The sequence below is a fragment of the Microtus oregoni genome, unplaced genomic scaffold (assembly GCF_018167655.1).
Source record: "Microtus oregoni isolate MIOR12 unplaced genomic scaffold, Mior012 000014F_ref0000157, whole genome shotgun sequence".
Taxonomy (NCBI): Eukaryota; Metazoa; Chordata; class Mammalia; order Rodentia; family Cricetidae; genus Microtus; species Microtus oregoni.
Genome location: NW_024543073.1, coordinates 35744602 through 35772336, shown reverse-complemented (window position 1 = coordinate 35772336; position 27735 = coordinate 35744602). Strand labels below are relative to the sequence as shown.

The window sequence follows — 27735 nt, the reverse complement described above, 5'->3', positions numbered from 1 at the left end:
GGGTTTCTCTTTCTCTGATGGTATAGTTAAAGTAACCAGACACATGGGTTTTGCTAAATTCTTTTATTTTTGTTTAAATTTTCACTTCAATTTTAATTCTTGAAGAACAGCCTCGACAACATATATCGCACTCATTGTAAGAAGCAAAGGGTTATATCAAAAATTATTAGTATAGAATCACAGGAAATCTGGTTTGGAACCAGAAAAAAATACAAAACAGATATAGATACATAGACACAGGACATTTTTTATAATTATTTGGAAAATGTTATTTTCCCCTAATCTTGTTCCTTTTTTCTTTATGTGCATACGATGTTTAAATTTTACAAAAAATGAAAATAAAGACTAGTATTTTACAAAATGAATAACAATGTTCAGTGTGTGTGTGTTTCTACATAGAATTCAGTCCGCTCCCATATGAGTTGTTTTCTGTACAGAATATATCCACATCCATCCACAATAAATCCTGGAAGGTCCATTAGAATCCTTCGATTTTATTAAATTTCTCAAGGTCCTCTCTCCGAAAAATTTGTTGCCATTTTCTCACCAGACATGAGGTCCTTTTTTCTTTTTCCTTTCCAATATACTTACATAATAGATCAGACCCTAAATAAGTCTCTTTTCCTCCTAGTTCGCAGCTTAGGCTGCCTTGCTGCAGAGTTGGCTGCCCTTGTCCCCAGCCTCCTCCCCTCTGTCTGGCCTGTCTGGTCCATCCTACCAGCATCCCAAGGCTTTGGAGTCCTTGGTCTGGGTGAGTCCTCTTAGTCTCTAGGGGGTGGGGGCCAGGAGCAGGTGGAAATGCCCAGAGTCTAGGAACACTGGATGGACATGTAAGGCCAGTTGAAACTGCTCCCAGACAGCAGCATATCCCGGATGAGAGTTTCGATGGGGGTTTTACCTACCAAGCGGACGAAGAAGAGCTGCTCGATGACAGAGGAGGACACTGTACGAAGAGAGGGCAATCGCAGCAGCAGTTTGCCAAAGCGACTGGGCTGGTTGGGATATTGGCTCCTCACATATTCCTCCAGTGCACACTGCGATTTCTCCTGCAGGCTTTCGATGTGGGCAGCATCCGACAGGCCACAAGCGTCTGCCAGACCAGCCACAGGAGGGAGAGACAGGGAAAGGGGGACAGACGATTAGGTTAGTGAGCAGTAAAGGCACACAGCCATTAATGTTTTGAGGAGAAAAGGAAAAAGAAATAGGAGAAAAAGAAAAGCGGTCCTTTCTTCTATGCAAAGAGTCTCCTTTCTAGGCCATACTCTTTCCCATCCACCACACAAATAAAAGTCAAGAGCCTCCCCATGCCTAGGGAGCGGGAAAGAGACACACATGCACACGGAAGCATAACCTTGCCATCCCTTTGTTTTTGCGTAATGTAGAATGGTGAATCCATGTTTGCTGTGCATAGCAACCTGTTCTTGCCTGTAGAGGAAAACCTTTCTGGTTGTGCTCATTAAAAGAAAGGCATTTGTCCCTTTCCCTCTGGATTTTGGGCTCTTGGAACCCTGGAAGAAGTATGCAGACTTGGATGCAGTTTTAGGAGGCTTCTTGGAGTCTCCTCTCAAACCCAAATGACCCCAACCAGCAAGCTCAAGGAGAACCTAGATTGTGTAGTGAATACACATGGCGGGGGGGGGGGGGTGTTAAGGGATCACAAGCTGTCAGAACTGAGAATCAGATCAAGTCCATGCTATAGCAATACAGGATTTGAGATCATCTATATATGCAAGCAAGGACTCGACAACAAATCCTCAGTGAGGGTGGACACTCTTATCAGTTCCTTAGGTCAAGTAAATGAAAATTGGTTGCATCTCTGCAAGCTATATAATTACCAGAAGAAATATGGCTCAGTTACTCCAGGTTGCGAAAAAGAAACATCTACAATGATCAGACACAACGTTATGCTAGAGGCAGCTGATACTCTGTCTCAGAAATGGGGGAGTGGAGGATTAAGGATCGCTTTGCAGGAGAGCTAGGTTTCCCATAGCAGGACTAAAGGAGATGGGACAAGGCACTTCATACAATGATGGCAACCAGAAACCTTTATGCTTCTTTCAAACCAACTAAAACTCTTTTAGGTCCAGACAGCAGATTATCCTTATATCCGCTAACCAGGGCCAAGCAAAGGGAGAGGAACATGGAATCAGGGAAACAGAGTGAAGCTTCTCCACTACTCCCTATGTTATTTCTTAATATTAAAAACACATATTTTAAAATCAGGAAGATCACAGAGGAACCCTTAGTCGGTCAGGAGGTTGACTAAGGATCAAAGATGGAGTTTGCTAAAATATAGATCTAGGAAGGAATTTACATTTGACCATACTTGTAAAAGGACACTTTGTAATGGGGAAGTGTGACCCCAAGAAAACAACTTATTCAAATCCAAATCTGTGTCGACTATTTCCATGCTGTGTATCCTTACAGTTCAAGAGCTGGAGTCACAAAGCCCTCTTCTCCCTTCATCTACAAGGGTATGGCCTCAAGCAAAGATACAAATAAAACCACTGAGAACTCAAGAACTTCTGAGGCAAGCCTCCTCTAACCTTGGGTCCATACTGGGTTCCTCTCAGATGGCTAACTACTCCATCCAGCTGATGCAGTACATCCACACTGGCCTGAGTTGGGAAGCCAGGGAGATTATTATGGTCAGCATGGCCAGGAGAGGAACACATTGGGATTTCACTGCTTAGCGTGGGGACTCTGAGATCTGCCCGTGGACTTGCTTTCTAGAAAAGCCTTGCTAAAACAGACTTGTATTTACACAGATCTTGCATTACATACATTTTCTGTCCCTCGGGCCATGTGATAGTCACAGCCACAGACAACACAACAGGAGAAAGATCCATTAACATCCCAACAGATTTTCCCTTAAAGATCCATATGACATGCCCTCAGGTGAGTAAAACATCACAGTCCCTAAAGTGCAAGGTCTCTTCCTCACTCATGTATAGTTGACTCTAAGGAGAAGCCTGGACAGGTATACTAGGGACCTGCACTACTGCTTCCACCTTTGAGACGGAATTCCTATTTCTAGGTCTGTCTTTCATCCACCAGGAGTCCTAGTTCTGGCCCGGCTTCACACACTGAGTATTCATTCACCCTGCAGCAGAATTCTCCCATCTGTGGACAGGCAGTGTGAGTGCTTGAATCAATTGGTGGGTTGTGGTGGCACAGAGAGGTGAGCAAAGGCTGTAATTTAGTACATATTTGCACCTGATGAATTATATTACAGATAAGAAAAGGAGACAGACTATACAAAATCCACGTCTTACTTTTTATATGGTAGTGTCAATGTGGGAACCTTCAATATTTCTTCTACAGTATATGGAAAAGAAATTATGTAAATAAATAACCATTACTGCTCAGGCCCTCCCGGCTTAGCCTTTGTAGTGCAGAGAATGTATTTCATGTTGTGCATTCAGAAGAGTTTAGTGTTCAGGAAATATAGATGTAATCAGCTGCCATAACTAGAAATCAAAGTTATTATTGTGCTGAAAATGGATTTATTGTATTTATGTTAACTAGATGGCTCTTTTCAGAGTCAGTCTCATTTATTTGAAGGAATATTTAGGTATATGAATTAAAGAATTTTCTTAAAAGCAAGTTCAGGTCATGACCTAGTCTTTGGATGCTGTCCAGAATATTAAGGATTAAACATACCATCCGGAGGCCAAATGTGAAAACCACCACAGGGGACCCCCATGCCAGCTTCAAATACTTAGCCAGAACAAGCCACATTGGACAATATGTCTAAAACTGTCTTTTCCATCATTCAAAGTTTGCTTAAAAGTTGGATGACTTTTGAGGAGGCTTCCCATGAATTCCCTTCTTCCCATGAATTCCCTTCTGGCTAGCAATCAAAACAAGTTTAGTCAAGAGTGGAAATGTGCTGTATGGAAGGAAGGTGGGTAAATTACTCCTGACAGTTCTGTTTCCATGCTTAGATATTCTGCCCGTGATTGCCCAGCAAAATAATGTTATTGTTCACCCCTCAGCACCCCTTGCACCTGGAAAACATGGCTCAAAATACTTCTTTGGATTTTTTGAAAAAGAACTTCTCTTAGGATGGAAAGTTTAAAAGTGAAGCCTGCATAATTCTGCAACATTCCCTGAAGCCGGCACAATCGTAGATCTCTCCCTGGGAACATGTACCAGATCAGCAAAGTCGAGGGGATTCAAAGAGCTTCAAGGACTTCAGGGAAAGGGAAGAGAGACCTTTCCTGAGAAAACCCCTGTCCAGCTAGCTCCAAGTCACACTTCTGCTTTAAGACACTTAACTGGGTGAGATTTTGAAACCCTAGTTTTTCGTCCCTGGCTTTCTTCCTGATGGATTTGGCTAATGCCATGGGTAGGAGAATGCCAGCAAGGCCTAGGCCTGCCAGAGTCAAAGGATCCTGGTCGCTGCTTCCCAGGCTCTTTGTCACTTTTGAAAAACACATTTCCATCAAGGAGACTTATTAAGATAAAATGCATTCAAACACTGAGAACCAGTTCAATAAATCTTCCATTTGTTTTAAGTTTGCACTTCATCCCCTTGCAAAGAATAACCCACTCTCACTAGCAGACCTGCATTTGCGCTGAAAGCGAAGGGGGTGGGGGAGCAGCCCAAGTCCAAGACTCTGGCCACCTTGCATACAAATGAGCTGTTCTTGTCTAAATAAATTATCTGCTTCTCTGATCGATATTAATACTACATTTGCTACATTACAATATTGTGCAAATTTAAGAGTCATTTTGATACAATGTAAATATGATTCTTCATGCATGGAAGTCAGGAAATACTGATATATTATCCGACTGCTTACTGTTCAACAAGGCCTTGTTTGGGAAAGATATTTTTGCCATCTCTGCTCAAGGATGGTTTTAATTTGGCTTTGGAGGGCTTGGCTCTAGGATAGATTTATTAGAATGGTTTAACTCTTCTCCTAATGGAGAAATTAGAAACAATAGTGCCAAGAGCAGTGGTAAAGCTGCAGCTCACCTTCCTCGCAGTGGGCAGGGCCCAAGGCCCATGTAAGCAGCTCTGCGCCCACCACAGCCCTTGCGGGCTTTGTTTGTGTTTCCTTCCGCGGTTACCTGCGGTCCCTGGTGTTTATATGTTTCCCTCTTGCAGGTTCCAATAATAAAAGGCGGGTAGTGTTCTCACGTACTCAGACCAGAGCCCTTCAAAAGCAACGTTAATTCACTTTCCTGGAAGTTAATTTGAACCATCTATCATAAGAGAGATTGTTAACAAGCCTGCTACCACCGCCTACACTTAATTTGATATTTTTAAGGCATCATTTAAAATTTCCAATGTTCTTGTGTTTTGCATAGCTATGAAATTTATCTCCCGGCCCGGAATCCTCTCATGCTTGCGGGCTTTACAGTATTGCTTTTGTTTTTTATCTTTCTTGTTTAGATAGAATCCGTTTTTTATGACCCTCAATAACCCCAGCAACTGCAAACATGAATGGTTTCCGATAAGGGAAAATCAGGCAGCAATAAAGCGGGATTATTTATGATTTATTTGTGGTATTCTTCTCTTTCCGCCTCTGTCTGTGTCTCACTGTCGGGAAACTCATCCAAGGAGAGAGCCACACAGAGTAGGAAGCCACCTTCCCACGTTCTCTTCCTTCTGTAGCGTTCCTCCCCCAGAAAGACTGAGCTCTGGCACACACCACACACCACACACACACACACACACACACACACACACACACACACACACACACGGAGCCACTATCCTCAGAGTATTGCCTCTCCCCTCCCCAGACCGTTGCCTCGGTCGAAGGCTCGCGGGGGTCTAGGTCGTCAGGCCAGGCCGCCGCCGGCCTCACCGGAGCTCCTCCGCTCCAGCACCGCTAAGCTCCCAAGATGGCAGCGGCGCGGTCCGCGACAACCACGGACTGGGGCTGCATATCCTGGGCAGGCCTAAGGTGGGGTGAGGGCCGAGCCTCACAGCGGCAGTGGCTGCGCGGGAGATGCGGAAAGCTAGGCTCCCGCCGCACGGTGCCTGCGCCAGCTCCCGGCACAGCCTGCCCTCCCCCGCGACCGCATCCTCACCTGACGTGAACAGCACGATGGCTTTGAGGCAGCTGTACTCGGCAGAGTCGACGTGCAGCGCCTTGAGCTTCTCCACCTGTTCCTGAAAGATGCGGATGTGGTCCATGAAGGCCACGACGCGGTCCGCGGACATGGGCGAGGCGTGGAGGCCGGCAGCAGCCAGCAGCGGCGCCACGTGCAGGGGCATGGAGCACTGGGCCGCGTTGAGCACGAACAGCTCGCTCCAGGTGAGGCGTAGCAGAGACACCTGGTCGGTGATCTGCAGATCCGGGAAGAAGGGGATGTTGCGGGCCCACTCGACGGCGCTGAAGAGGAGGCGCGCGGCCAGCTCGCAGATGTTCTCGATGCCCATGATGTTGTTGGGCTGCATGCACTGGCTGCCATAACGAGACGTGGGGTAGGGCTCTGCGCGCAGCAGCAGCGAGATGTAGCCGGACAGGTAGCAGTGGCCATTGAGGGGGTCCCCGTTTGTGAGTGCGTACTGGCCTGGATTGGGCTGGGTTGGAGGCATTCTTCCTCGCTGAACCGCTGACAAAAAGAAAGAGAGAAAAGAGGCAATGTGCATCCAGGGGGCTTGTGAACATTGCCGAGCCGCAACGCGCACCCAACGCAATGCAGTTCTTTCCCGCAGTCATAGCTCTAGGAGCATCTTCTCCTGCTGGCTCTCTCTCACAGACCATATTTCCAGGAGCTCTCGGTGAAGCCCTCTACCTTCACCGGCTCGGTGTGTTCATCCATAGCCTGCACCCCTGGCTTCTTCAGCCACGGAAGAACTAGGCCTGACTTCAAGGCCCTTAGCTCTGCTTGGCCAAGAAAGTAACACCCAACCCCCCAGTTACTAAGAAGCAACACACAGATAAATGAAAACCCATTTATCCTTCCACAATAATACAAATCGAGGTTTTAAAAAAAGTGAAGCCTGAAAAAGGCTATAGTACCAGGCACAAGCCTTAATGCACTCCTCTCTTGCAAAGCAGCGGCGTTCAGTGCATAAAATGTTCCCATAATCGCTAAAGTGCTACAGAATTACCTTTAAAAAGAGATACAAGTTACATATCTTACTGACCATTTACAACTTTTGACCAGAGAGTAAGCACTCCCCACACCCTCTCCCATTTCCCCCTTCTGCTTGCCCCATACAAAGCTCTCCCTATTAAAAGCAACAGAAATTTGAAATATTTCAAGAAAAAGTTGAACTTACAGTAGCCAAACATTATTGAAAAAAGTAGGAAATATAATTAATGTCTGTCTGTCCTGCGCGGTGCCACTGCAACCTGCAGCCAGCTTTTGCCCAGTGAATGCACGAGCTTGCAACTGCAAAAACACTGGATTCATTAACCATCTGAATGCAAAACGTAAGCATGCTTTGAGTTCTTAAAGCTGACCAAAGGGTTTTTTTTTTAAATGTGTATGTTTTACTTCGATAGAGCAAGCATTTTGAACTGCCATGTAAACAAAGCCAACTTTAGGGAAAGTTAGGGCTTCTGAACTCTCCCTCCCACCCCACAACAAATTAGTAGAGATGGTCCATGTCCACAGAGCTCTCCTATTTCAGGTTGGGCACTGTTGCCTTTGGTTCTAATTCCAAGGAGAGTTCCAGTGCAATTTAACGTTCTTGAAACACAATGGTTAGAATACTTTTTCTAATTATAGTTTTGAACTTGGCAGTTATTTTTCAATTAAATGAGAACACAATTCAAAGTTGTTCTTCTTCCCAGATGCCTATAGAATCTCCCTGGAGCTAGAAATGAAGTCGTCATATTTGCCTTCTCCTTGAGATCTGAAGGAATTCAATTTCTTTCCTTGTGACATATAAAATATAATTTTGAAGTCAATTACAAGAAGAAGTAATCTACATCCTGCAAAATTGACTGGTTCACTAATTTGACTGTAAGATATCCTTAATGATTGTCAGGAGATAAACTTTAACTATAAACCGCTAAATACATTTGTAAGAAAAGTGCTCCATCTCAAGCCATATGAACATGAAGCATATCCAAATTCAACATCAAAAGTTGTGTTTAATAAAAAAAACAAAAACCCATACGGCACATCGACTAAACGATGCAGAAAAGCCCATGCCAGCTGCAGCCTATGCATTATAGCCAAATCAGAAGGATCGGTAAATGCCGTTGTAAATTGTAATTTGTATGCAGTATTTAAGCAGAGGGTGGAGTTTGATGAAGAAATAAAACGAGTACCAAGCTCTAAAAATGACAATACTATGCAGACAGGGTTCAGTCACAAACTTTCCTTTCAAAGTCGAGGGGTGAAAACAAGGCCACAGCTCGGGAGGAGGCGGCCCCAGATCCCAGAAGAGGAGAGGGAACCAGTGAACAGGCCAGAAGCTCCCCTCCCCCTAATTAGACCTACAAGTGCAATAAATCTCACTCCTCTTTTTCCAAGCTAAGCTTCCTAAAGGATGATGGCAGCAATGAATCTATGGTTCAGGGTCCTCCAGCCCCAGTCCTCTCCCATTGTACATAAAAGGTACAGGAAGGTGGAGGGAAAAGTGAAATGAAGGAAAAGACAAAAACAACCAACACGGAGACAGTTTTCTGCGAGGAATAAGCACCCCTGCCCAAGTTCATGCCAACACAGCCCCAAGCATCCTCACACACAGGCGGGAGCGAGACACACACGGAGCACATCCAACAGAGGAAGGGAGGGGATTTTTAAACCACAGCTCACGATCCCAGGGACACAATCCTGAGCAGGCAGCGGGAGGGGTGGAGGAGCCGGGGAGAGGAGCGCAGGCCGGGAGGGGGAGGCAGCGGCAGCGAGCTGGAAGGGGGGGGGGGACGTTGGGGGAGGAAAGCAGCCAGGATTGGGAAGCCCGGACCGGCTGGGACCACAGGATCCCCATCCCCACAGCCACAACCACCCGGGTGAGGGAGAAAGAAAGAGCAGGGAGGCGGGCGAAGCTCAGGGAGAGAAGCAGAGAAGAAATATTCACCTTCCCGCCTCATGCCCACTTTGAGGCACTTCTTGAGGCGGCAGTATTGGCACTGGTTGCGGTGGTGCTGGTCGATGGGACAGTTCCTGTTGGCACGGCATGTGTAAGTTAAGTTCCTGCGGACGCTCCTCTTGAAGAAACTTTTGCAGCCCTCGCAGGTGAATTGGCCGTAGTGCTTGCCGCTCGACTTGTCCCCGCACACCACGCACTCGATGTGCTGCTGGCTCTGGCCCGAACCGGGCGGGCCCTGGCCCTTGTCCCCCGCCGTGCCGGGGGTGGCGGGCGCTCCGGGCTGGCCCGGGGTCTGCGGCGTGTGCGGTGCGCCGGAGCCCGCCTGCTGCTGCTCGCCGCCGCCGCCGCCGCGGGCTGCCTGCGCTGCGGGGTTGGGGCCGCCGGGGTTGCCCCCGGCCACGTCGTCCTGCGGATCTCGCCAGCTGCTAACTACCATTGCCATATCTTTGGGCCCGGGGAGAGCTGGGGGGAGCCGAGCTGCTCGCCGAGGGCCGCGGGGCGCGCGGGAGCGCTGGGAAGGGAAGGGGAAGGGGAAGGGGGGAGGGGGAGGGGGCGGGGGGCCCACCGGGCGCCCCGGGGTCGCCGGAGCCGAGCCCGAGCCGGGCACCGGCCTCTGCCTGTGCCGCCGCCGCTGCCGCCGCCGTTACTGCCTCGGCCGCCCCGCTGCTGCTGCGCGCCCGCCCGCCCTGCTGGCGTTTTGTTGTGGTTCCTGCTGTTTTCTTTCTCTCTTTTTGCAGCCCCCCCAGGCTCTCAGGCTCCCCCCCCCCAACACCCCTGCTCCCCTCGCCCGCTCCCCCCGCGCTCCGTTCCTGGGGGGGCCGCGCTCTTTCTCCCCCCTCCCCACCCCCCGGCGAGCGAGCTCCCTTCTCTCGCTTTTTTCTTCTTCCCCAAGTTGCAAAATCAGAAATGGCACAGGCGGCAGCCGGGAGCGGCGCGGGGCGCAGCGCCGGGGGCGGCGGGCATGGGCCACGGCGCGCGCACACACTCGCCCTCCGCCTCGCCCGCACCCCCGCGCACACACACACTCACACACACTCGCTCACCCGCGCCGGGCGCCCGCCCGCCCGCCCGCCGGCCGCTCGGGCTACGCGCAGCGCGCGGGCTGAGCCGACATAGAGGAAGCGGCGAGGGCGGCGGCGGCGGCGGCTGCAGAGGAGGAGGTCGCGGCTGCAGGCGCCGCTGGAGGAGCCGCCTCGGCTGCTGCTGCGATCGCCGCTGGAGGAGCTGGGGCCCGGGCCGGAGTCCGAGCTGGAGTAGGGGCCGCAGCCCGAGTGCGAGCCGAGGCCGGGGCTGCCCGCACCGCCGCCGCTGTCCCGGCGGGAGCCCTCGCCCGGCTTCAAGAGTGACGGGAGCTGGGAGAGCCGAGCAGGATGCGGGGCGAAGATGCAGGCGACGATCAGGGAGCTCGGGTGTCGGGGGGCCAGGTCCAGGGCCGGACGCAGCCAGCCATTCAGGAAGGCAGCGCTGGAGAGCGGGAGGCAGCCGGCAAGGAAGATCACACACTTTGCTCTTTTTGTTGTGCGGGTGGCGCCGGGTTCTCTCTGCCTTCTTCTTTCGGGAGGAGACGGAAGGGGGAGAAAAATACGAGATAATTCACGCCGGCGACGAATTCACAGCGAAATAGGAAAAAAATAAAAATCAGAAGAAAATATTTGAGAAAAAAACGAAAGAAAGAAAGCGAGAGAGACATCCAAAGTAGGTCGAATAAATAATCCTCTTCTTTTCCTCTTTCTTGCTTCTTCTGCTTCTTCTGCTATAACACACAGAGCTAGTTAAAAAAACCCTGGAGATCGCCCAAAAATGTTCTTTTTTTAGTATTTTAAATAAGTGCTCTTCAGCCGAGAACCAACACCCTCCCTCCAAAAAAAATCATATATGTATAAAATAACGATAAGAAGAATACGCAGGGGGTGCCTCCTCCTTTTTTTTTCAAGTTTAGTCTCTCTTTTGCAGGCAAGGAGTGAAAGAGAGAAGGAGGAGGGAGAGAAAGAGAAAGGGGGACAACTAGTAGACTATGTAAGAAAAAGAAAGGGGAGAGACGGAGCAAGAGGAGAGTGGGTGAGAGAGAGGAGAGAGAGAGAGAGAGAGAGAGAGAGAGAGGCCAAAGAGAGGAGAGAGAAGAAAGGAGAGGAGAGGAGAGGAGAGGAGAGGAGAGGGACCAAAAAATTGAAGGCGTTTAAACGGGAGGACACTCAGAGCAATGTTTCCGAAAGGGGGATCTGCGCGAATGTCTGTATATAGTGAACTTTGACACTACTATTGAAACTGACACGTTTCTATGGAGATCGCTGCCTTATATGGAGCTCGTGTCAAGGAGCCAAGAGAAGGGCTGCTGGCAACTGATAATCAAAGGCGACTGACTGGTCAGAGCCCTGAATGGGGGGGAGAGAAAATGGGAGGCTAAGGTTAGCCAAGCCTCCTGCACGCCATTGGTTGGAAATCCCTTACCCCTCCCCCCTTAGCTACCTACAGTAAGGGGTATCGAGGGGAGGAGGAGAGAAAGTGAGGGAGGGGGGTGTGCTTCTGACAAGCACAATTTACATTGAGATCGCCCTGCGCTGCTATTTACTCTGAGACCTGATTAGTATGGGTCGTGTATGGTCACACACACACACACACACACACACACACCAGAGGGGGAAGGGATGATGAGGGAGAGAATGCGTTGCGATGGGAAAAAAAAAACGAGAATGAGAAAGAAATTATTTTATATCTTCTGAAAACTTTTTAAAATAAGATTTTATGAGCGTCACTGAAAACGTTAGAAAAATTAATGAGAATGAAACCACCATTTTAATGATTTGTGAAATATAATGGGTCTAGAGTCTTCGTTCACATTCAACATAATCCTAGTCTGGATCCTGCTAATTTGATATTATTAAAAAGTCTCCTCATTTAAAAAATTTGAAGTATATCATAATTTTGGAGGCGTAATTACTACAAAGCTCTCTCAAAACTGCAGTTACTGCCACAAATTCGATCCGAATCGATGGTTCCTATTCATCCCAAATATGATCTTAAAATAAACTTTCCAATCAATCCTGTTTTTTCTTCTTCATCATTTTTATCCCCAGGACGCTCCAACTCTAAATAGTGTTTCAATAATTATTAATAAAGCATTAGTTAGTCCTCATATTGTCGTGGGGCGGCTGTTAGTGCTGACAACTCGGACTCACAGGGAAAGAGCAAAGGAACAGAAGACGGGGAAGAGAGAGAGGGTGGGGGGGACAAGAAAGGGTAAGAAGAGGAGGAGGAGGAGGAGGAGAAAAAGGAGAAAGAGGAAGGAATCAGAGTTGTGTGTGTGTGTGTGTGTGTGTGTGTGTGTGTGTGTGTGTGTGTGGTGTATGTTTGGGGGGGCGGTTGAGACCCCATTTCCAAAGGTGATTGGTTGCAGAAGGAGGGGCAGGCGGGAGGAGCGGGTCCCGCCGTGGGACTTGCAGGAATCGCTAGGTCCGGCTGCCACCTAGCGGACGGGAGCTGGCTCCCAGGCGGCAAGCAACCGAGTCCCTCCTCCCCTCCCTACAGGCAGCCAGTGTCTTTTCTCCAAAGGAAGACAGCACTTTGAAAATTCTTTCAATGGATTTTTTTTTTCCTTGAAAGATTGTACTGGGGGAAAACGAAAACGATACTTCTATTAGTTACATAGTCTCCAATCCCTCACTAGCACCCCCCAGGTTTTAAGATCGCTCTCCTAGGCAGGCTCAGGCGGGCGCAAAACGGCGGTGACAAAGCCGCGGCTGCCACCTCCCGGAGTGGGAGTCCCTCTTGCCAGCCCACCCCTTGACTCGTGAGAGCGTAAAAGTTTATCTCTGCTCAAGCGTTCCGAGCGCCCCCAGGTAAAGGTGGAAGTAATGGCCAAGCTGTATTGAAGAGGTAGGGTTTCGTTTTTAATATTGGATCCCATTTTAAATCTCACTATGTGTGTGTGTTTGGGGGGGGGGCGGGAGGTGGAAGGCGCTGCGTGTTTGCGGTACGCTTTACGGGGATCGTGGTCTCTGGAATCTACCGTTTAGTGGCCATTTTTTTTTCAAAGAGCAGAATAAAGACTTTCTTATGTGTGCCCCACAGCTCTTCTATCTCTAATAATGGAGACTGCACTCTGTGTGCTGCGGCCCATTGTATGCAGCTGATGGAGAGGCGGACAGGGGGTGACAGGGGCTCCTGGCCTTAACCCCTCAGCCCTAATATTCATGTTCAAGTCTCCCGGTTCATTAAAAGGCGAAATTGATATGATTAAAAATACACCCCCCCCAAGATAAAAAAGAAGAAGAAAGGAAGAGGTAGAAAGAGTAGAGAGCGCTGTTTATATAAAAATTCTAAAATTTACTCCCCAAATAATCAGAGACGGAGTCATGAGCAGCTGAACGGAGCAGAGAAAGGGAGTCTGTGTGTGTGTGTGTGTGTGTGTGTGTGTGTGTGTGTGTGTGTGTTGGGGGGGGTGGTTGAGAATCGCAAAAGAGTGGGAGAGGAAGCAAAAAGCAAGCGTCTGGGAACTGGAGGCCTGCTGGATGCCGGGTCCCCTAGTCCAGCCGTCCTAGGACTCTGAACTGTACACTGTGGGCACCGGAAGCGAGACTCGGCACCTACCCAGGCGAGTAACGCAACGATAATCGTTTCTTTGGAACTTGGGGGTCTGTAACCTTCAATAGCGCGGTCGGGTCGAAAGGCAATCTTCACTCGACCTCCGCAGCGTAGTCAAGGCGGCTAAGGTGGGACCGGGAGAACTTTTGCATGGGCCTGCTCAGAAGCTACTCTCGCCCTTCCTTTCCGCTGCACTTCCTTGGAGGTGAGGACTCCCTGCCAAATCCAAATTCAAAGCAGGTCCCCCCACTAGCCTCTGTGGGAAGGGCTGCGTGGGCAGGGGACCCGAGACTGCGTCTAGTTTCGAACCCGCGTGGCCAGCCTGCAGCGTGCGAGGCGGGAGCTGCGGTGGAGTCGGCTGGCCCGGGCACCTGTGCTAGCCGCGCTCAGCCTCCCGCCCACGGTCGGCGCGAGTAAAGTAAAGCAATCGATGACTGCCCGTTTGATGTGGGCGATTGTGTCAGCGGATTAAAGGGGACATCAGTGGTTCTCCCAAGCAAAGAACCCGCGGCGGCCGCGGCAGAGCAGCGAGGTTGTAAAGCTAGACTCCGCACGCTGGGCCAGGCGGCTTGGGGGCGGGGAGGGGCTCGCCTCCCAGGAGTGAGGACCGAGGTTGAGCGTGTGAAAGGAAGAGCTTCAATTAAAACCAACAGGAGCGCTCCCTCTATCCCCACCTTCGCCCGGCAGGGGCGCGCATTTGCGTCAGAGGGCGCGCAGGGCGGGCTCGCCGGGCGGGGGTGGGGGTGGGGAGCTGACATTCGGTACCGCGTCCCGGGGCTGGGGGCTGGGTGGGCTCTTGAATGAATCAGCCCTGCTTAGAAGGGCTAGTGGGGGGTCAAGTCCTGCAACAAAGCTCAAGGACTAGCAGAGACTCACTAGGAGAGACGTCGCCCACCGATCCTTACTGTGGGCCTTTTCTTCCCGCGTTCCCTCTCTGCCCCAAGCTTCCAAATTCGCCAAAAGGCCTCTGAGACCCAGAGTGACTCCCACTTCCCCCTCAAGAGTGAAGGAAATCGGCCCCTTCAGGCCTTAGGTGAAGCTACCAGCTCCTCTTGAATGAGGTCGCAATTCTCAGCCTTAGATCTAGGAGTAGGCACCGGAGGCTGTTTGTTGGTGCCCATAGTAGGCAAAGTCTCAAGCTTTTGGAAAGGGGGAAATGCTTGCATTCTTTTGAGTCAAGTGTACCCAGTCTCTTGAGAGGAGTTAGCATCAAGCAGAGATTTTGAGGAGGGCCTTGACCACCCTTGGGACACAGTATAGTCCAGCAGCACGTAGGACTCAACGTCTCCAGTGTCTGTGCTCTTTGGATTAGCCACACATCCGCCGAGTCCCGCTTGTGCTCAGCTCACAGTACAGCCTCCACTAAAATGGCTTCCGTAGAGGCGCTGCTGGTCAGCCCAGGGTTTGGGAACTTTTGGCCTTGTTTCTTAAAGCCACCGTGGTTTGACAATAGTCTAACTTGCCACAGTCGCCCCTGGTCCTAGAATCTGTGGCTGAATAGGGCACCTCAGAAAAATGCTTATAGTTTTTCAAGGGCACCAGAGTCCTCAAACTGTGAAATTACACACACATACCCAGGTACGCTCAAATGCTGAAATGCTAGAATAGAAAGAGCAGTTGCGATTTCCATCGCTTCCCTCCCATTCTCTTTTTCAGCTTTCTTCCCCCTCTTTTCACCCACACGCCAGCCAGCTCCCTGGAAAAGTTAAATTGAGTTTGAAAGTGATTGCTGGACAGGCACCCGTTGTGAACTTTGCCTCAGCACCCTAAGGGTCTTGCTAGTGTGGGGTCGAGGGCAGGGACATGGTGCTTAGCTTTCCCCGGGGTCACTCCCTCTGCTTAGACAAGTCTGGGGACTCTAAGGGCCTTGCAGGGAGGCCTCTGGAAGGCCTCATCCAGAGGGTTCTTTTTGTAGCTTTTTTCTACTTTCCTAGAGACTATGGAGAATTGTCCAACAAACAGGGGCTCCAGTGCAATTCACCTAGATTAAATGAGAAGGTGCCCTCTGCTTGGGCAGGGAATTAAGCTGTGAATTTACCCATTCCTTATGCTCTTCTAGCATGATGGTTGGGTCTTAGTCAGTTTGCCTTGATTTCCCAGCCAGCTTTCTGGTGAGTGCCAGGTAGAGGGGGAGGGATGCTGAGTCTGTGGCTACCTACACAGTGGGAACTGGTGTTCCAAGTTCCTGAGTCCAAGTGGCCTCTTTACCCCATTCACATAACTTCCATAGATTTTTTACCAGGTAGTAAATAGGCCAACCTACTCTTCTCTAATCCTTTGGCTCCTTTCACACTCTCAGTTTGTTCTCTAGAAAGACACAGATCACACACATTTTAGGTTTCTGTTAAGTTACGCTGAAAAAGAGAGCTTTGTAGAGACATTTCATAAATCTAGCCCAAGAGCCAATGAGACTGTCCAATGGCACATGTGTATAGAAACTTCTCCTGTCCACCATGTTCGTACCCTTAAGTCATTAAAACAGTATTATTCTGTCTAGAGAAACCATAGGACAGAAGCAACCCTTTTACCAAGCTCATGTGGAGTGATGAACGTGCTTGCTAACCCTTCGAGAGAGGTCAGTGCTTCTGATCCTGATGTAGGCCTTTCCCAAAGAGCTTGTTTTAAAGTTTCCAAATCAAGTTGTCTCCCTTGGCATGAGGCTAAAGTCAGGGAGAGCACAGTGGAAGAGACATGATATAAACATGACAGTGAACAGATCTTTTGGAGGGAAACAATGGGGAGAGGTACAGGAATGCCCAACCAATGTTTTAGGATTACTAAAGCTAAAATAATACGTAAATAAATTATGTTCCAGCTAGATCAGAAATCTACCCTCCCATTCCCAAGACTGACAGTAGTCTGCATTATAACTGCCTATTGTAAAAAAAAGTTATGCCTCTGTCAACATGAAGGCCAGGGTGACAAGTCCAGGCTAGGATTTGGGCTTCGGCTGACCTGAGGAAATGGATCTAGTAGCCCATAGGGTTCAATGAGCCTTGGAAATACTAGGCTTCCATATCCATTGTCACTCTGGTAGTCCAGGCATTTCTTCTTAGTCATCTTTGAGAAAAAAAAAAGGCTCAGAAATAAGTACTTTACCTTAGTAAGTTGTTTAGTGTTCTATCTCAAACCAAGACATTTATAAAACATATTTTGGGAAAGATGAGAGAGACATCCCAGTGTGCAGGCGGTTTCAGTTAGAGAGCCCAGGATTGAGAATTTTTGGGGTGGGGACAGCAAGAGGGTAAAGTAAGAGCTGACATTTCGATGCAAACCAAGAGGAAAATAGACAGCCATTTCCAGAACATTGGTGAAGTCAGAGTCAAATATGTACCTTTTATACAATCCAAGTATAGCCCAAGAAATACTGCAAGAAAGAAAGGAAGAAAGAAAGGTTGCCTTTTAATGTTACAATACACCTTCTTTTATTTTTAAATGCATGACTTGGCTGAAGAATAACTGCACGGCTAGTCTTTCCAGAGAAAATGGGTTGGTTTCAGTGAAAAGATGAAGTTTTGAAATGAGTTTGAAGGTTGTTAGACTATCCTGACAATACAATCGACTGTACTATATAATCATTTCCCTTAATAGTTACCTGTCAGAGCACCCCTTTCTCTCACTACAGGATTAGCTCATCAGAGGTAGAGCTGAGTTGGACATTTCACTAACTAAAGACGGCTTGAATATGTTTAAATCTCTAATTCCATTTTCTTCACTGACTATAATATAAACTAGTGATGGAGGAAAAGCCCAGCAAATCTAGTAACTGCATTCTTATTACAATTGTGTTTACCTACCAGAAAACTGATCAAAATAGGAAACCTAACAATTTCTTCCAAACTGTCAGTAGAAAGACATGTTTATTACAGTGGCTTACATGTTTGAGGGGGTAAAGGTTCAGGTAAAGTTTAAATAAAAAAGAATGAATACAGTACATCTCTGATATAAACCATACAGAACAGTAAATAATTATGTTCTATGTGAGGATATGTATATTTTATTTTCCCATGTCAGAGGTAGAAAATCCATGTAGCTCATCCACAGGAGGAGTTAATAAAGTATTCCAAATGCATGACCTAACAAAACTCAGGGTAGTTCTATGTTTTATTGTTAACCCCTTGCACAAAATCTTCTGAAGCTGAAAGGAGAAAGTAAAGGGCTTTTGTGTTAGTTGATCCTAGTCTATTCTAGGGCTCAGGTTGGTGTGAAAGGGATGAGGAGGTCATTTGAAATCTCCTTTTATCTACTCTTATTTTCTCTCTGGATCAGCAACTTTGAATAGACATCATCTAATCGCTCTTAATGGAAAGAAACTATGGGAGCAACAAAAATGCCTTTGCTCCAGAGGGGAATACATGCTTGCAGACAGCTAGCTGAGCTTGCACAGGGCTTCATCTCTGCACATATGAGCTTAGGGTGTTTGGGGGTTCTTCATGGATGTGTGTACATATCTCATACACTTCAGGGGCTGGGTGGATTCTGTTGCTCTTTGTGTACATTTTAATTTTCTATCACATCGGGTGATACTTTTAGCTGACTCTCCCTTAAGTTTGTTCTTGTCTTCAGTTTCTGGCCACATTTAAGCATTATACAAACACAAATAAGAACTCAAATGTTAGTCTGTTAGAAAAGACATCTTATTTCCTTTTTGTTTTCCACCAGAAGTTACCTGATAGAAGGGTCTCTTCTCAGAGGGTGGAGATGATATTACAGGTGGGACAGACTGGTAGCAAGCCTTTTACTTTCAATTTCTCTTGCTTCAAATTCAACTAGGCAAAACACAATAAATAAGTGGAAAAAAAAGCTGAACATAAAGCTCATTAAACAGTTTCTTTCTTTATATTTATATCTTCAACTCCTTGAAGCTGATGATTGATTATAAATTATTTTAAAATTAGAATTATTTAGTAAGACTCAGGCTGAGTAAAACAGAACTGAATGCGTCTTCCTTTGGGTTTGCTACATTTACTTTAAAAAGAAATACGAATAGCTATCTAGAAAAGGACATGTGATTTCTAGCACTGAAAGCAACCGCAACTGGGCTTTCCCTCCCTAGGAAGCACCCCCCTCCATGTTCTTCTAAGCAGAATTCTAAGCCTGGGACACTGCTATAAATTCCTCTAGGGAAATACTCCGTTACCAGGGCTACAAGTTCTCATGTCAAACTGCCAGTCTCTGCTCCCTGATACAGATACCCTTGGCTGTAGATACTGGGAGCTCCAGCTGCCCTTCTCTGTCTATCAGCCCACTGAGGTTGCAGCTCAGAAGTTAGATACTGGGTGGGGGCAGATTAATCTCTCTTTACCTCTTCTTTCCCTCCCAGGATTTGAACCCCAACTGATATATTTCCTGGGGTTTCCTGGGGAATAGCAGCACAGGGGCAACCCTGTCCACTAAAGATTAAATGAAGTAGAAGATTCTTAGCTGTGGGCACTTGGAAGCCGCTGGTGGGGCGTCAAACCAACATTTAACACATTGTTTCCACTCAATGTACATACATCCTGGGCCAATTGGGTTTAACTTTGGGAAAGAGGGAAGAAAAAGATCTAGAAAGAAAAAACAGCGGAAAGGGAAACAACCAAGAAAAGAAAGTTAAAAGTTATGGATAAATCCCATTTTCAAGGGGTACATGGTTTTTTGCTCAGAGCCGCAGCAGACAGAAACCATGCATCTTGGCCTTTCTAGCCTTTTCTTTCCTGGAGTCCCGTTGGGAACTGGAGGCTGCTTCCTCCAGATGCGAGCTCAGAGCTCTTCTTGGGTGGGTGTTATTTGATTCACATTTATCTCTTTGGGACAGTAGGGGTGGTCCTGGGGGGATGTGAGAAGGGGCGTGATTTAGAACTCATTGTTTCCTTTGTATTTTGATTTAAAAATTTTAGTGGAGGTTTTGGTAGCACAAACTGCTTCCTCTGGTTACTGCTTAGCAGAAGAAACAATGATTTCCTCTGTAGGTATTCGGCCTGATGGACACTGACCTTGAAGCTCAGACCGAAGGGGCACCCCCTCCTCACCTTGGTCCCGGAGCCACCCCGGCCCCCAAATATCATCTGTTTGCTCACACCTGCTTTTCTGGCTCCGGGGTGCAGTTCAGAGGGGGCAAAAGGCAAGTCCCTTTGTGGCAAAGACTTGTCCATGCAAATTTAACGCTGAATAAATTAACCTCAAACCAGCAAGTTGGGGTGTAGTAGTTTAGCAGACTAATTGCAGACAATGTAGCTGAAATGACTTTTCCAATTAGCTGCTGGTTGGAGTTTAGTTGGAGGAACTGTCAGCTCCAACGATGGGTAATTGCTTTATTGCTCACAAAACTATCATCTATTTAGAACATATGTGCTAATTACTCTAGATGGGCGTCGACAAAGAGACCATAAATCTAATAGCACTTTAAAAAGTCTACGGTGCTTGTAAGCAACCCCAGGCCCTTCACTTTCAGCCAGGCCCAGGTTAGTGTGGTAAGTGACTTTCTGGGAGGTACAGGTTGGACTGAAGGAGCCAACCAGGGTGCTGCGGTCAAATTGAGCAGAGAAGAGCAAGCGTTCCCTGCTCGCGGCTCAACGTGAAGGTAGTATATCACTGTCATCAAAACCAGATCGCTTTTTAACCGCACACTTTTAAAGGTTTTTTTTCGTAAAAGATTAGTTTAGAAATCTTTTAATTGGATTATGTTGGGAAATTAATCTCCTTTAGCCTTGGCTTAATTTATTGTGGATGGTGTCACGAAGAAAACCCTGTGACTGAAGTAAGGGCCATGTCCCTTTGTTTCTTTCCTTAGCGCTCCAGGGTCTCCCAGCTGTGGGAGACAGTGGTGCCTCCAGGGCCTGGAGTGTGAAAGGGTGGGAAGACACATCTGGCTGGAAGGCCACAGGAGTCCCAAGTTAGTCTCCATTGTTTTAAGTGCACCTTTCTGCTCGGGATTCTGAGGCTCCAAATCCCCTGTCTCCACCGCACCGCGCCTTGATCCACTATGTGTTCTGGGTTTCTGGGGCCTGTTAGCTAGGAAAGAGGTTGCAGAGGATGGAGAAGGAAGAAGGGCATACGGTAGCAGTCGGCCAGCCACACTTAGTTTGCCCTCTCCCTCCCAACCTCCTCCTTCTGCATCTCCAGCTGAAAGCCGACTAAGAACAGATACTCTCCACTTCACGGAGCAAAAAAACAAAAGCAAACAAACAAAAAACCCCGCTCAGCTAGCTCTTGGCGTCGTCCACTCCACTCAACTCTGGAAGACACTTCTTATTGACGTGCACAGCACTTACACTACTTGAGATGGCCTAGGGTCCATTCCTAGCACCAGCACTTTGTTTTGGCTGTGACCTCCGGTTCAGCTTCTTCTCTGCGCGCCGCGCCGAATGCCGTGTTCGTCCTAGCTGGGGCGGGAGCGGGAAGCCGAGGTAGAGCCTGGCCGGCCGCACCTCAGCGGGAGATAACAACAGCTGCCTGAAACGGGATACCTACTTTTGCAGCTCAATTTAGCTCTTAATAGCAGCCCTCTGAGGTGTGCTTAATTGATGGGGATAAAGGCGTAATGACTTGACGGGGAGACGCCAATGATCCTTTAATATACTTTTAAAAGAACAACAGCCACCCCAAACACCCGCGGGTCCTCGCTCTGTCGGGTGTGTGTGGGAGGGGGAGAGGTGAAGCGCTGAGGCTGGAAAAGTGCGCTGGTGCTGTTCCTACCTGGAGGCACCTGTGAGTCCTGACTGTTAGGACCCACGCACTCGGGAGCTGACCCGGTGCTCAGGTCGGTCTGGCTCGGTGTTGTCTTGTAATTGCTGGGAGGTAATCGAAGCCGAGTGAGCTAAGGCTGACTAGTGGCGGGGCTGACTGTCAGGGAGGAAGCCAAAGGCGGGAAGATGCTGTTTCTTGCTAGGCTTTGAATGACCTCACGCCTTCCGGGCCTCTTAGGCCAGGCCAGGGTGACCTCGGGTCTAACGCCAGGGAAATGGTCGAGTGTGGGTGCTCTGCGGGACCTCGCGAAGTTCCGCTGTCCAGACAGCCTTAAATGGGCCCCAGGCGCTGGGACCGAGAAGCACGCGCCGTTTGAGTGCTTGCGCGCGCAAACAGCCCCCAAATGCAGAGCTGGGGCACAGCAGCCCTGAGCACGTGGCGTTATTTAGGCCGGGTGTGACAGAGCCCTGAGGCCGGGCACACAAGGAGTTACCTGCTCTGGGGGCAGGTTCCGAAGCCGGGTCAGAACAACCCCAGCTTCTTCTTAGGACCTCTGTTCATTGCCCTCTACGTAGCAGATTGCCTGTCTTTGGACTACTTTCCCTTTGCGTAGTTCCAGATGAATCACGAGGGTCAAAGGAATGTTTCCTAGGATACAGGACAGTGAGGGTCACATAAGCACTAAATAGAAATGGGGTAAAAAACTGTCTCGCCTTTTCTGTTTGCAAGGGGGAAACCTACCCAGGATATGGGCGACAATGTCTATAGCTGTTTTTTGCAAATCTCTTGTCCACATCTTAGAGAGGTAACTTCACTGCTTCAGGGTTCTCTCCCTCTGGATGAGGAATGAGAAACAACTGAAATGACTTTTCAAAGTGATTGTTGTAAGAGATCCCAGGTGTTTAGGCTGCAGCCATTGTATACCTTAAGCACACATAACAGGGACCAAAGAATGCCAAGAAACTGATTTCCCCCAGACCCTCTTGTCTCCGGAGGGAGTACATGTTGCGGGACCAGCAAATCTTCGAGGTTAAGAATTTGAAGACCTCCAATTAAGAATCCTACCCCCAGGCATGTGTTTTCTCAGAGAGGTCCGTCCTTCTGTGGTCACTAACCAACCTTACCTAGAGTGGTTCCACCCACTAGAAAATCAAGGTCCATTGTAGTAGCTTAGTGTTGAACTTCGGACCCCTCCGCAGCAGTATGGGCAGGATGGTGAGCTGCTTCCTAAGACCTGGTACAGTCCTCAGGCTCTTGGGGTTAGGAATACGGCCCCAAGACTAAATTCATGCCCTGTCTCATGACTCCTGCTCCAATGGTACACTTCTCCCCAAAGACGAAATAGGGGGCGGGGCGGGCTCTCTCTGAAGAATTGCTTAGACCAGGGCTTTCGGGAAGGCCCAATGCTCTTTGGGAGGCCAAGGTCCTGACCTGCCTGCGGTGCATCCTAGTAAACTGGAGTGGTGAATCAGAACATCCTTGCTGCTGGCAAATCCAGACCCCTGCGGACCACAGACAAGGGCTCTTGCTCTCCTGTGTCTTCTTATCCCTAAAGGGCAGGCCTGGGGTGAATGATTTGGTCTGAGGATCAGGCTTTTCCAGCCCCAGCAGAAATGCAGACTCACATGTCACTCTGCTAAGAGTTGCTTCCGCAAGAGAGATCCACATCCCGCCTTAGTCGTAGGGTTATCCACTGGCCCTGGGTGCCTGTGCGGCGCCCAGCAGGGCAGGGATCCACCCCTGCCAGAAAACAGCAGCATGCTAGGCCTCCGTGGCACTGAAGGCCGCCAGCGGATGGATGAACCGGCACAGTGACAAAGACAGCCTGCTAAGAGGGATTCAGAAAGGAACCCCAGCCAGGTGGGGGGGGGGGCGCACGCTCCCCAAACCCCGTGAGGGCGTCTGGGTCCTCACTGCCAGTTTGCAACTTCTTGGGTAATTACTGCGAAGCGCCCAGAAACAGGGCCGGAGGGAGTGTGAGCTGTCCCAGCCCAGTCCCATAGTATTCAAAGAACCGCCTTGTCTGAAACTGCTTTTGCGAGTCATTGCAGTTTCTGCAATTTGACTCTCTAGGGGCAGACAGAGCTTTTAGGTGGTGTGTGTGTGGTGGTGGTGGTGGTGTGTGTGTGTGTGGGGGGGGGGCTCGGTGTCAGTGCACGTTTGGAGAACCACAAAACATATTTTATCTTTTATTTTAAGGAAGATTCTGGGTTTAAGAAATTGGAGAGCTAGTGGAAGTTAACTGTAGCCTTTTTTCTTTTTTGTTTTTCTTTTTTAATATCACCTTCACGGCATGCCTTGGTACTATGTGGAGTTCAGGGGACAACTTTCAGTATTCCATTCTCCTTCCAAGGGGTTCGAACTCGGGTGGACAGGCTCGGTGGCAAATGGCTTTTTATCAGCTAAGACGTCTATCTCATGTGCTCCTTCTATACTTTAAGGCATTCATTTGCCAGTTAGGGTCAACACAGAAAAAAACAAAAAACAAAGAACAAGAAAACCCTGCAACGTAGTTCAAGAACTACCAGACCTTTACTGTGTTTCCAGTTACGGCTTTATAATCTCAGTTTAGGAAGATGGTCTGTAGGGCACACTAGCACCGTGGATAGCATCCTTCTTCAGACCGGTATTGAGTGCAAAACACCACCACCACCTTCCAACTAACTGAAGTGCTTCAAAGATGATTGCAGGGGAAATGGGACTCCAGATGTTTCACCAGAGGGGCTGCAAGTGTGAGCAGGTAATACGGAGAGAGTGACATTGTTAACAAAAAACATCTAATTAACAATGACTTCATTTGAGTGGAAGGATGAAGAAGCCTTTTAAATCAATCCAGATTTACAGGCCTAAGCACAGCCAATTTATGAATATGGAGCCCAACTGGGGTCTGTGTTTCTTCAAAGATGTCATCTTGGAGGCAATGGCAGAGGTGAAGTCATTTGGTTACACTGTGGAAACTTTTATAGTGCCTTCCTCGGGAATTTTATTCACTGCTTCTTCATTTTATTAGGAACAGACTGACTCCATCAACTGGGCTCTCCCTGTTTAGAGGCAAGACTGCTTGAAGCAATTAGGTTCACAATTAGCATGGCTTTACTGACCTCAGCAGCAGCACCCCTTCTTAGACTAGGCATTTCTTCAAAGTGAGAGAAAACCTGAAGCACACCCTGGTTCCAGGTGCTAGGTTGGGGAAATAAGCAGACAAGCAGGGTGTCACAGTACCAAGAGCCTGGGTGCTTGCTTCAGAAACTTTGATGGGGTTTGGCCCTTTTCTGATTCTGACTTCGTTTAAGAACTTCTCTTCTTTGACTTTACTTTGTCAGAACTGACTGTAAGAAAATCGATTTCCCCCATTGTCTTCTTTTTATGTGTGTAGTATTGCTGTGGAAAATGTTAGGATCCAAGGGAAGAGGACCTTGATTGACTCCTTGAAATTCTGTTAGGTGACAAAGTTTAGGTGTGTGCTTGTGTGTGTAAAAACCAAACTGACAAGGATCAAGCATTCGGGAGACAGGTTCAAGAGGACCAAGAGTTTACAGTCAGCCTGGGCAGCAGCCTGAGCCACATAATGAGTTCAAGGCCTGGTTGGCCTGCTCTGTTAGGAATACAAAGACAAAATAATGTGTGAGGAGAGGCTAGAAGGGAAGTGCGGGATAATACATTCCCCCTCAATGTTGAAGGGTCTCAGCAAAATTATTCTGCAGCCTGTTCACTGTCAGTTAAATCAATTTGTAGGCAACATCCTCAGAAAAACAAAATGTCTGAAGTTCAAAGCCGTTGGAAAAGAACAGTTTTTGCTTTTGCCACTATCATGAGCAGCGAGTGGTTCTGTATGCATGGCTATCGCTCCTTTCCTATTCTCAGTCCTAAAGACACATGAATATCGCTTCTTTCCATCTCTCAGTCCTACACACATCCCCTGTAAGATTTCACTAGATTACATTGCTGACAGTTCATCAGTAGCAGCAACAAGGTAATTCTCCTCATCTTATTAAATCAATAAATACTAGATTCATGCATTGAATTAAAAATGCATCAGCATGGTCGGGAATTGTGATCACATGGCTGCAGACCTTGGGATTGAAGACGACACTCAAAAACTAAATGCTTAGGATTTATTGAATCTAATTTTCTGTTTGGATCTGTGATAAAGTATTCCAGGGTTTCAGCGTTCCAGGAGCTCATGTAGTGCTGTTTGTTTGTGTTTTTTATTTTTATTTGTTTTGTTATTTAGAATATCCTCACTAACTCCTCGTGTATAACTACAGAATTCATGCCTACATGGAACAATAGTAATATGCTGTGATGCCATGTTCCTGCCACTACTTCTCCTTAGAAGACATTAGCCAAGTAAGATACAGGCATTTACATTGATTTATACATTTATCTCGTAATACCATTAACTATTATAAACAAAATGATTATTTGTCACTTTAAAGTTCTATTTATTTATATAATCTGCTTCGCTTTGTGAAATCCACACTATAAAATGTAATTAAAAATCTCAACTCCTTAAACTTTACATAGCACTTAGAAAATTACATATATTTCTAACATTACACCTGATGTATAAACACTTCATATGGAGTTTCCTAAGAAATATTGTGTAAGTTGCAGATTTGTATGTAAATTTACAGTTAAACCCTACTGAGAAGGGGACGCACATGAAAGTTGAATAGAATGGTATGATTTCTCATTAGATATTTGACCATACTAATTAACAATGCAAATGACTTAGTATGCATCCCCTATAGGTGTCAGATAGTATATGGTACTGAACTCTAAAGATGTAGTGATGGCTCTTAGGTTGATCACATTGTGGAAGAAAAATATTTATTTGACAAAACAGGCAATCAACTGAAATCTCTTCTCTTTAAACCAACTGATTCTTCAGTGTTTCCCAGTGCTGTCTGTGATGTCCCCCAGGGCTCTTTCTGCTGTTCTCTGATTTGGTGTGGAAAGCAGCTCTGAGTGATGGATTACTGTGTCATTGCAGCCAGCGAAGGATTAATTTGTTTCATTGATTTCTCTTTAGGCAGATTGCCAGAATTTGCTGCTTCCCACCTTTCCTCGAGACTTCTAGAAGTAATAGACAGTAATAGTCTAAGACAAATCAACCCCTTCTTGTAAAACAGAACAAGGAAACTAAGAGTCCTCGGAAAGCTAGAGCAAATATTCTTATTGGCCTGTAGAGGAGAGCAATTAATAAGCTGCTTTATTGGTTTTAGAAATACTTTTAATTAGACAAATTCTAGAATTGATGACATATAACAGAACATGTAGATTGCAAGTAAACATGTTTGTTCTGTAAATGTTTTATAATTTGTAGTCAACCTGTTTCATTAAGGGGAGAATGTATATTACCTATGTGATTGGCACATGATTTTGTTTCTCTGCTAAACTTAGAAATTAATTACATATTGCATAGTTTTGAGTCAATTTACCTTATCAATTTTTCTGGTAGAATTATTTGATCCAGAAATATTTTTGGAAACTTTGGACAATGACAGTTGTATCAGAACATAGAAATACAACATATAAAGAAAAAAAGAGACTCACAACATTTCTTGATTTAAAAACTAGTGTGTCCTCATTAGAGAGAATTTGTAAAAACTAAAAATGACATTTTTGTGTGTTTTTCAACCCATTTTCCTCCAAGAAGTTAAATATGATTAAATTATTACGAAGGACACTTATATTTGCTTAGCTGTGTTTTAACCATGCACTGTAATTAATCATTGATCTACTTTTGGAGAAATAGAATTTCTAATTTCCATTATAATAAAGTTGTGCATTTTAAACACATCTTTAATCATGTGTGTCCATTTCCCCACAATATATTAGTAGAGAAAAGTAACTACTCGGACTGAAGGTACAGACTGTTTCGTCAATTCTTCGCATTGATTGCCAAGCTACTTTCCAGAAAAGTTTTAGCCATTATACCAAGGCCCAGAAACGAAGTTCTCTGTAAAGGCAGCGTTCTATTCATGCTGCAGGAGCAAAGATGACAGGACAACCTCCCTTTCCTTGTGTTAAGAAAGCAATGGTGGCAATGACTATGCCTAGTGTCTCAGAAGGGCTTTGCCAACTGCAGATGTGAAATGAAGCGTCCGGTTATAGAAGTCTACTTGTTTCCCTTCTGTAGAGCTGGAAAGCTTCAAGTTATACTTTCTGTGCAATTTGTTGTGTAGTAAAAACTAATATTGCCATGTGCTAATGTCTTTTCGCCTCTGTTGTGCTGAGGTGTCCACACGGCGTCAGCAGATTTACACGTTCCTGTGTACTGTTGAGAGGAAAAAGAAACATCTGTTTCCACTAAGTATCTGCATCATAACGACAATTAATCAGTCATTATGGTAGTATACAGTCAATATATTTTGCTGAATGACCTATACTTCCTTGGTGGAAATTTTTAGACCTATCAGAGGCACTTGAGTTTTGCAGGTAGTTCCAGGTAGACGCTGAGAAGA

The 27735-nt window shown here is 47.1% G+C and overlaps 1 protein-coding gene and 1 long non-coding RNA gene across 5 annotated transcripts in view; one reads left to right on the top strand and one right to left on the bottom strand.

Moving 5' to 3' along the window:
• Positions 1-35: 35 nt before the first annotated feature.
• On the bottom strand, positions 36-9779 carry Nr2f1 (nuclear receptor subfamily 2 group F member 1). Its single transcript, XM_041663316.1, has 3 exons — positions 9005-9779; positions 6049-6576; positions 36-1090 (listed from the first exon to the last, which is right to left on the bottom strand). Exons 1-3 carry the CDS (start codon positions 9456-9458, stop codon positions 810-812), a joined length of 1263 nt encoding a protein of 420 aa, XP_041519250.1. The 5' UTR covers positions 9459-9779; the 3' UTR covers positions 36-809.
• Positions 9780-12544: 2765 nt separating this feature from the next.
• Positions 12545-27735, top strand: part of LOC121455679 — a 29844-nt gene continuing 14653 nt past the window's right edge. Inside the window, exons 1-2 of one of the 4 annotated variants that reach the window (XR_005975532.1) lie at positions 12545-12889; positions 25534-25615. This is a non-coding gene — a long non-coding RNA (uncharacterized LOC121455679). Of the gene's footprint in view, positions 12890-13662; positions 13803-25499; positions 25616-27735 lie in introns of those variants that run through there. The other 3 variants (XR_005975534.1, XR_005975533.1, XR_005975535.1) reach the window with 3 other exon arrangements.

Excerpts from the sequence above, each read along its gene's own strand:
- Nr2f1 (XM_041663316.1), bottom strand. The coding sequence starts at position 9,458 with ATGGCAATGGTAGTTAGCAGCTGGCGAGATCCGCAGGACGACGTGGCC. Across the intron at positions 6,577-9,004 it reads AGTGGGCATGAGGCGGGAAG|CGGTTCAGCGAGGAAGAATG; the intron begins GTGAATATTTCT and ends TCTTTTTGTCAG. Across the intron at positions 1,091-6,048 it reads CATCGTGCTGTTCACGTCAG|ACGCTTGTGGCCTGTCGGAT; the intron begins GTGAGGATGCGG and ends CTGGTCTGGCAG.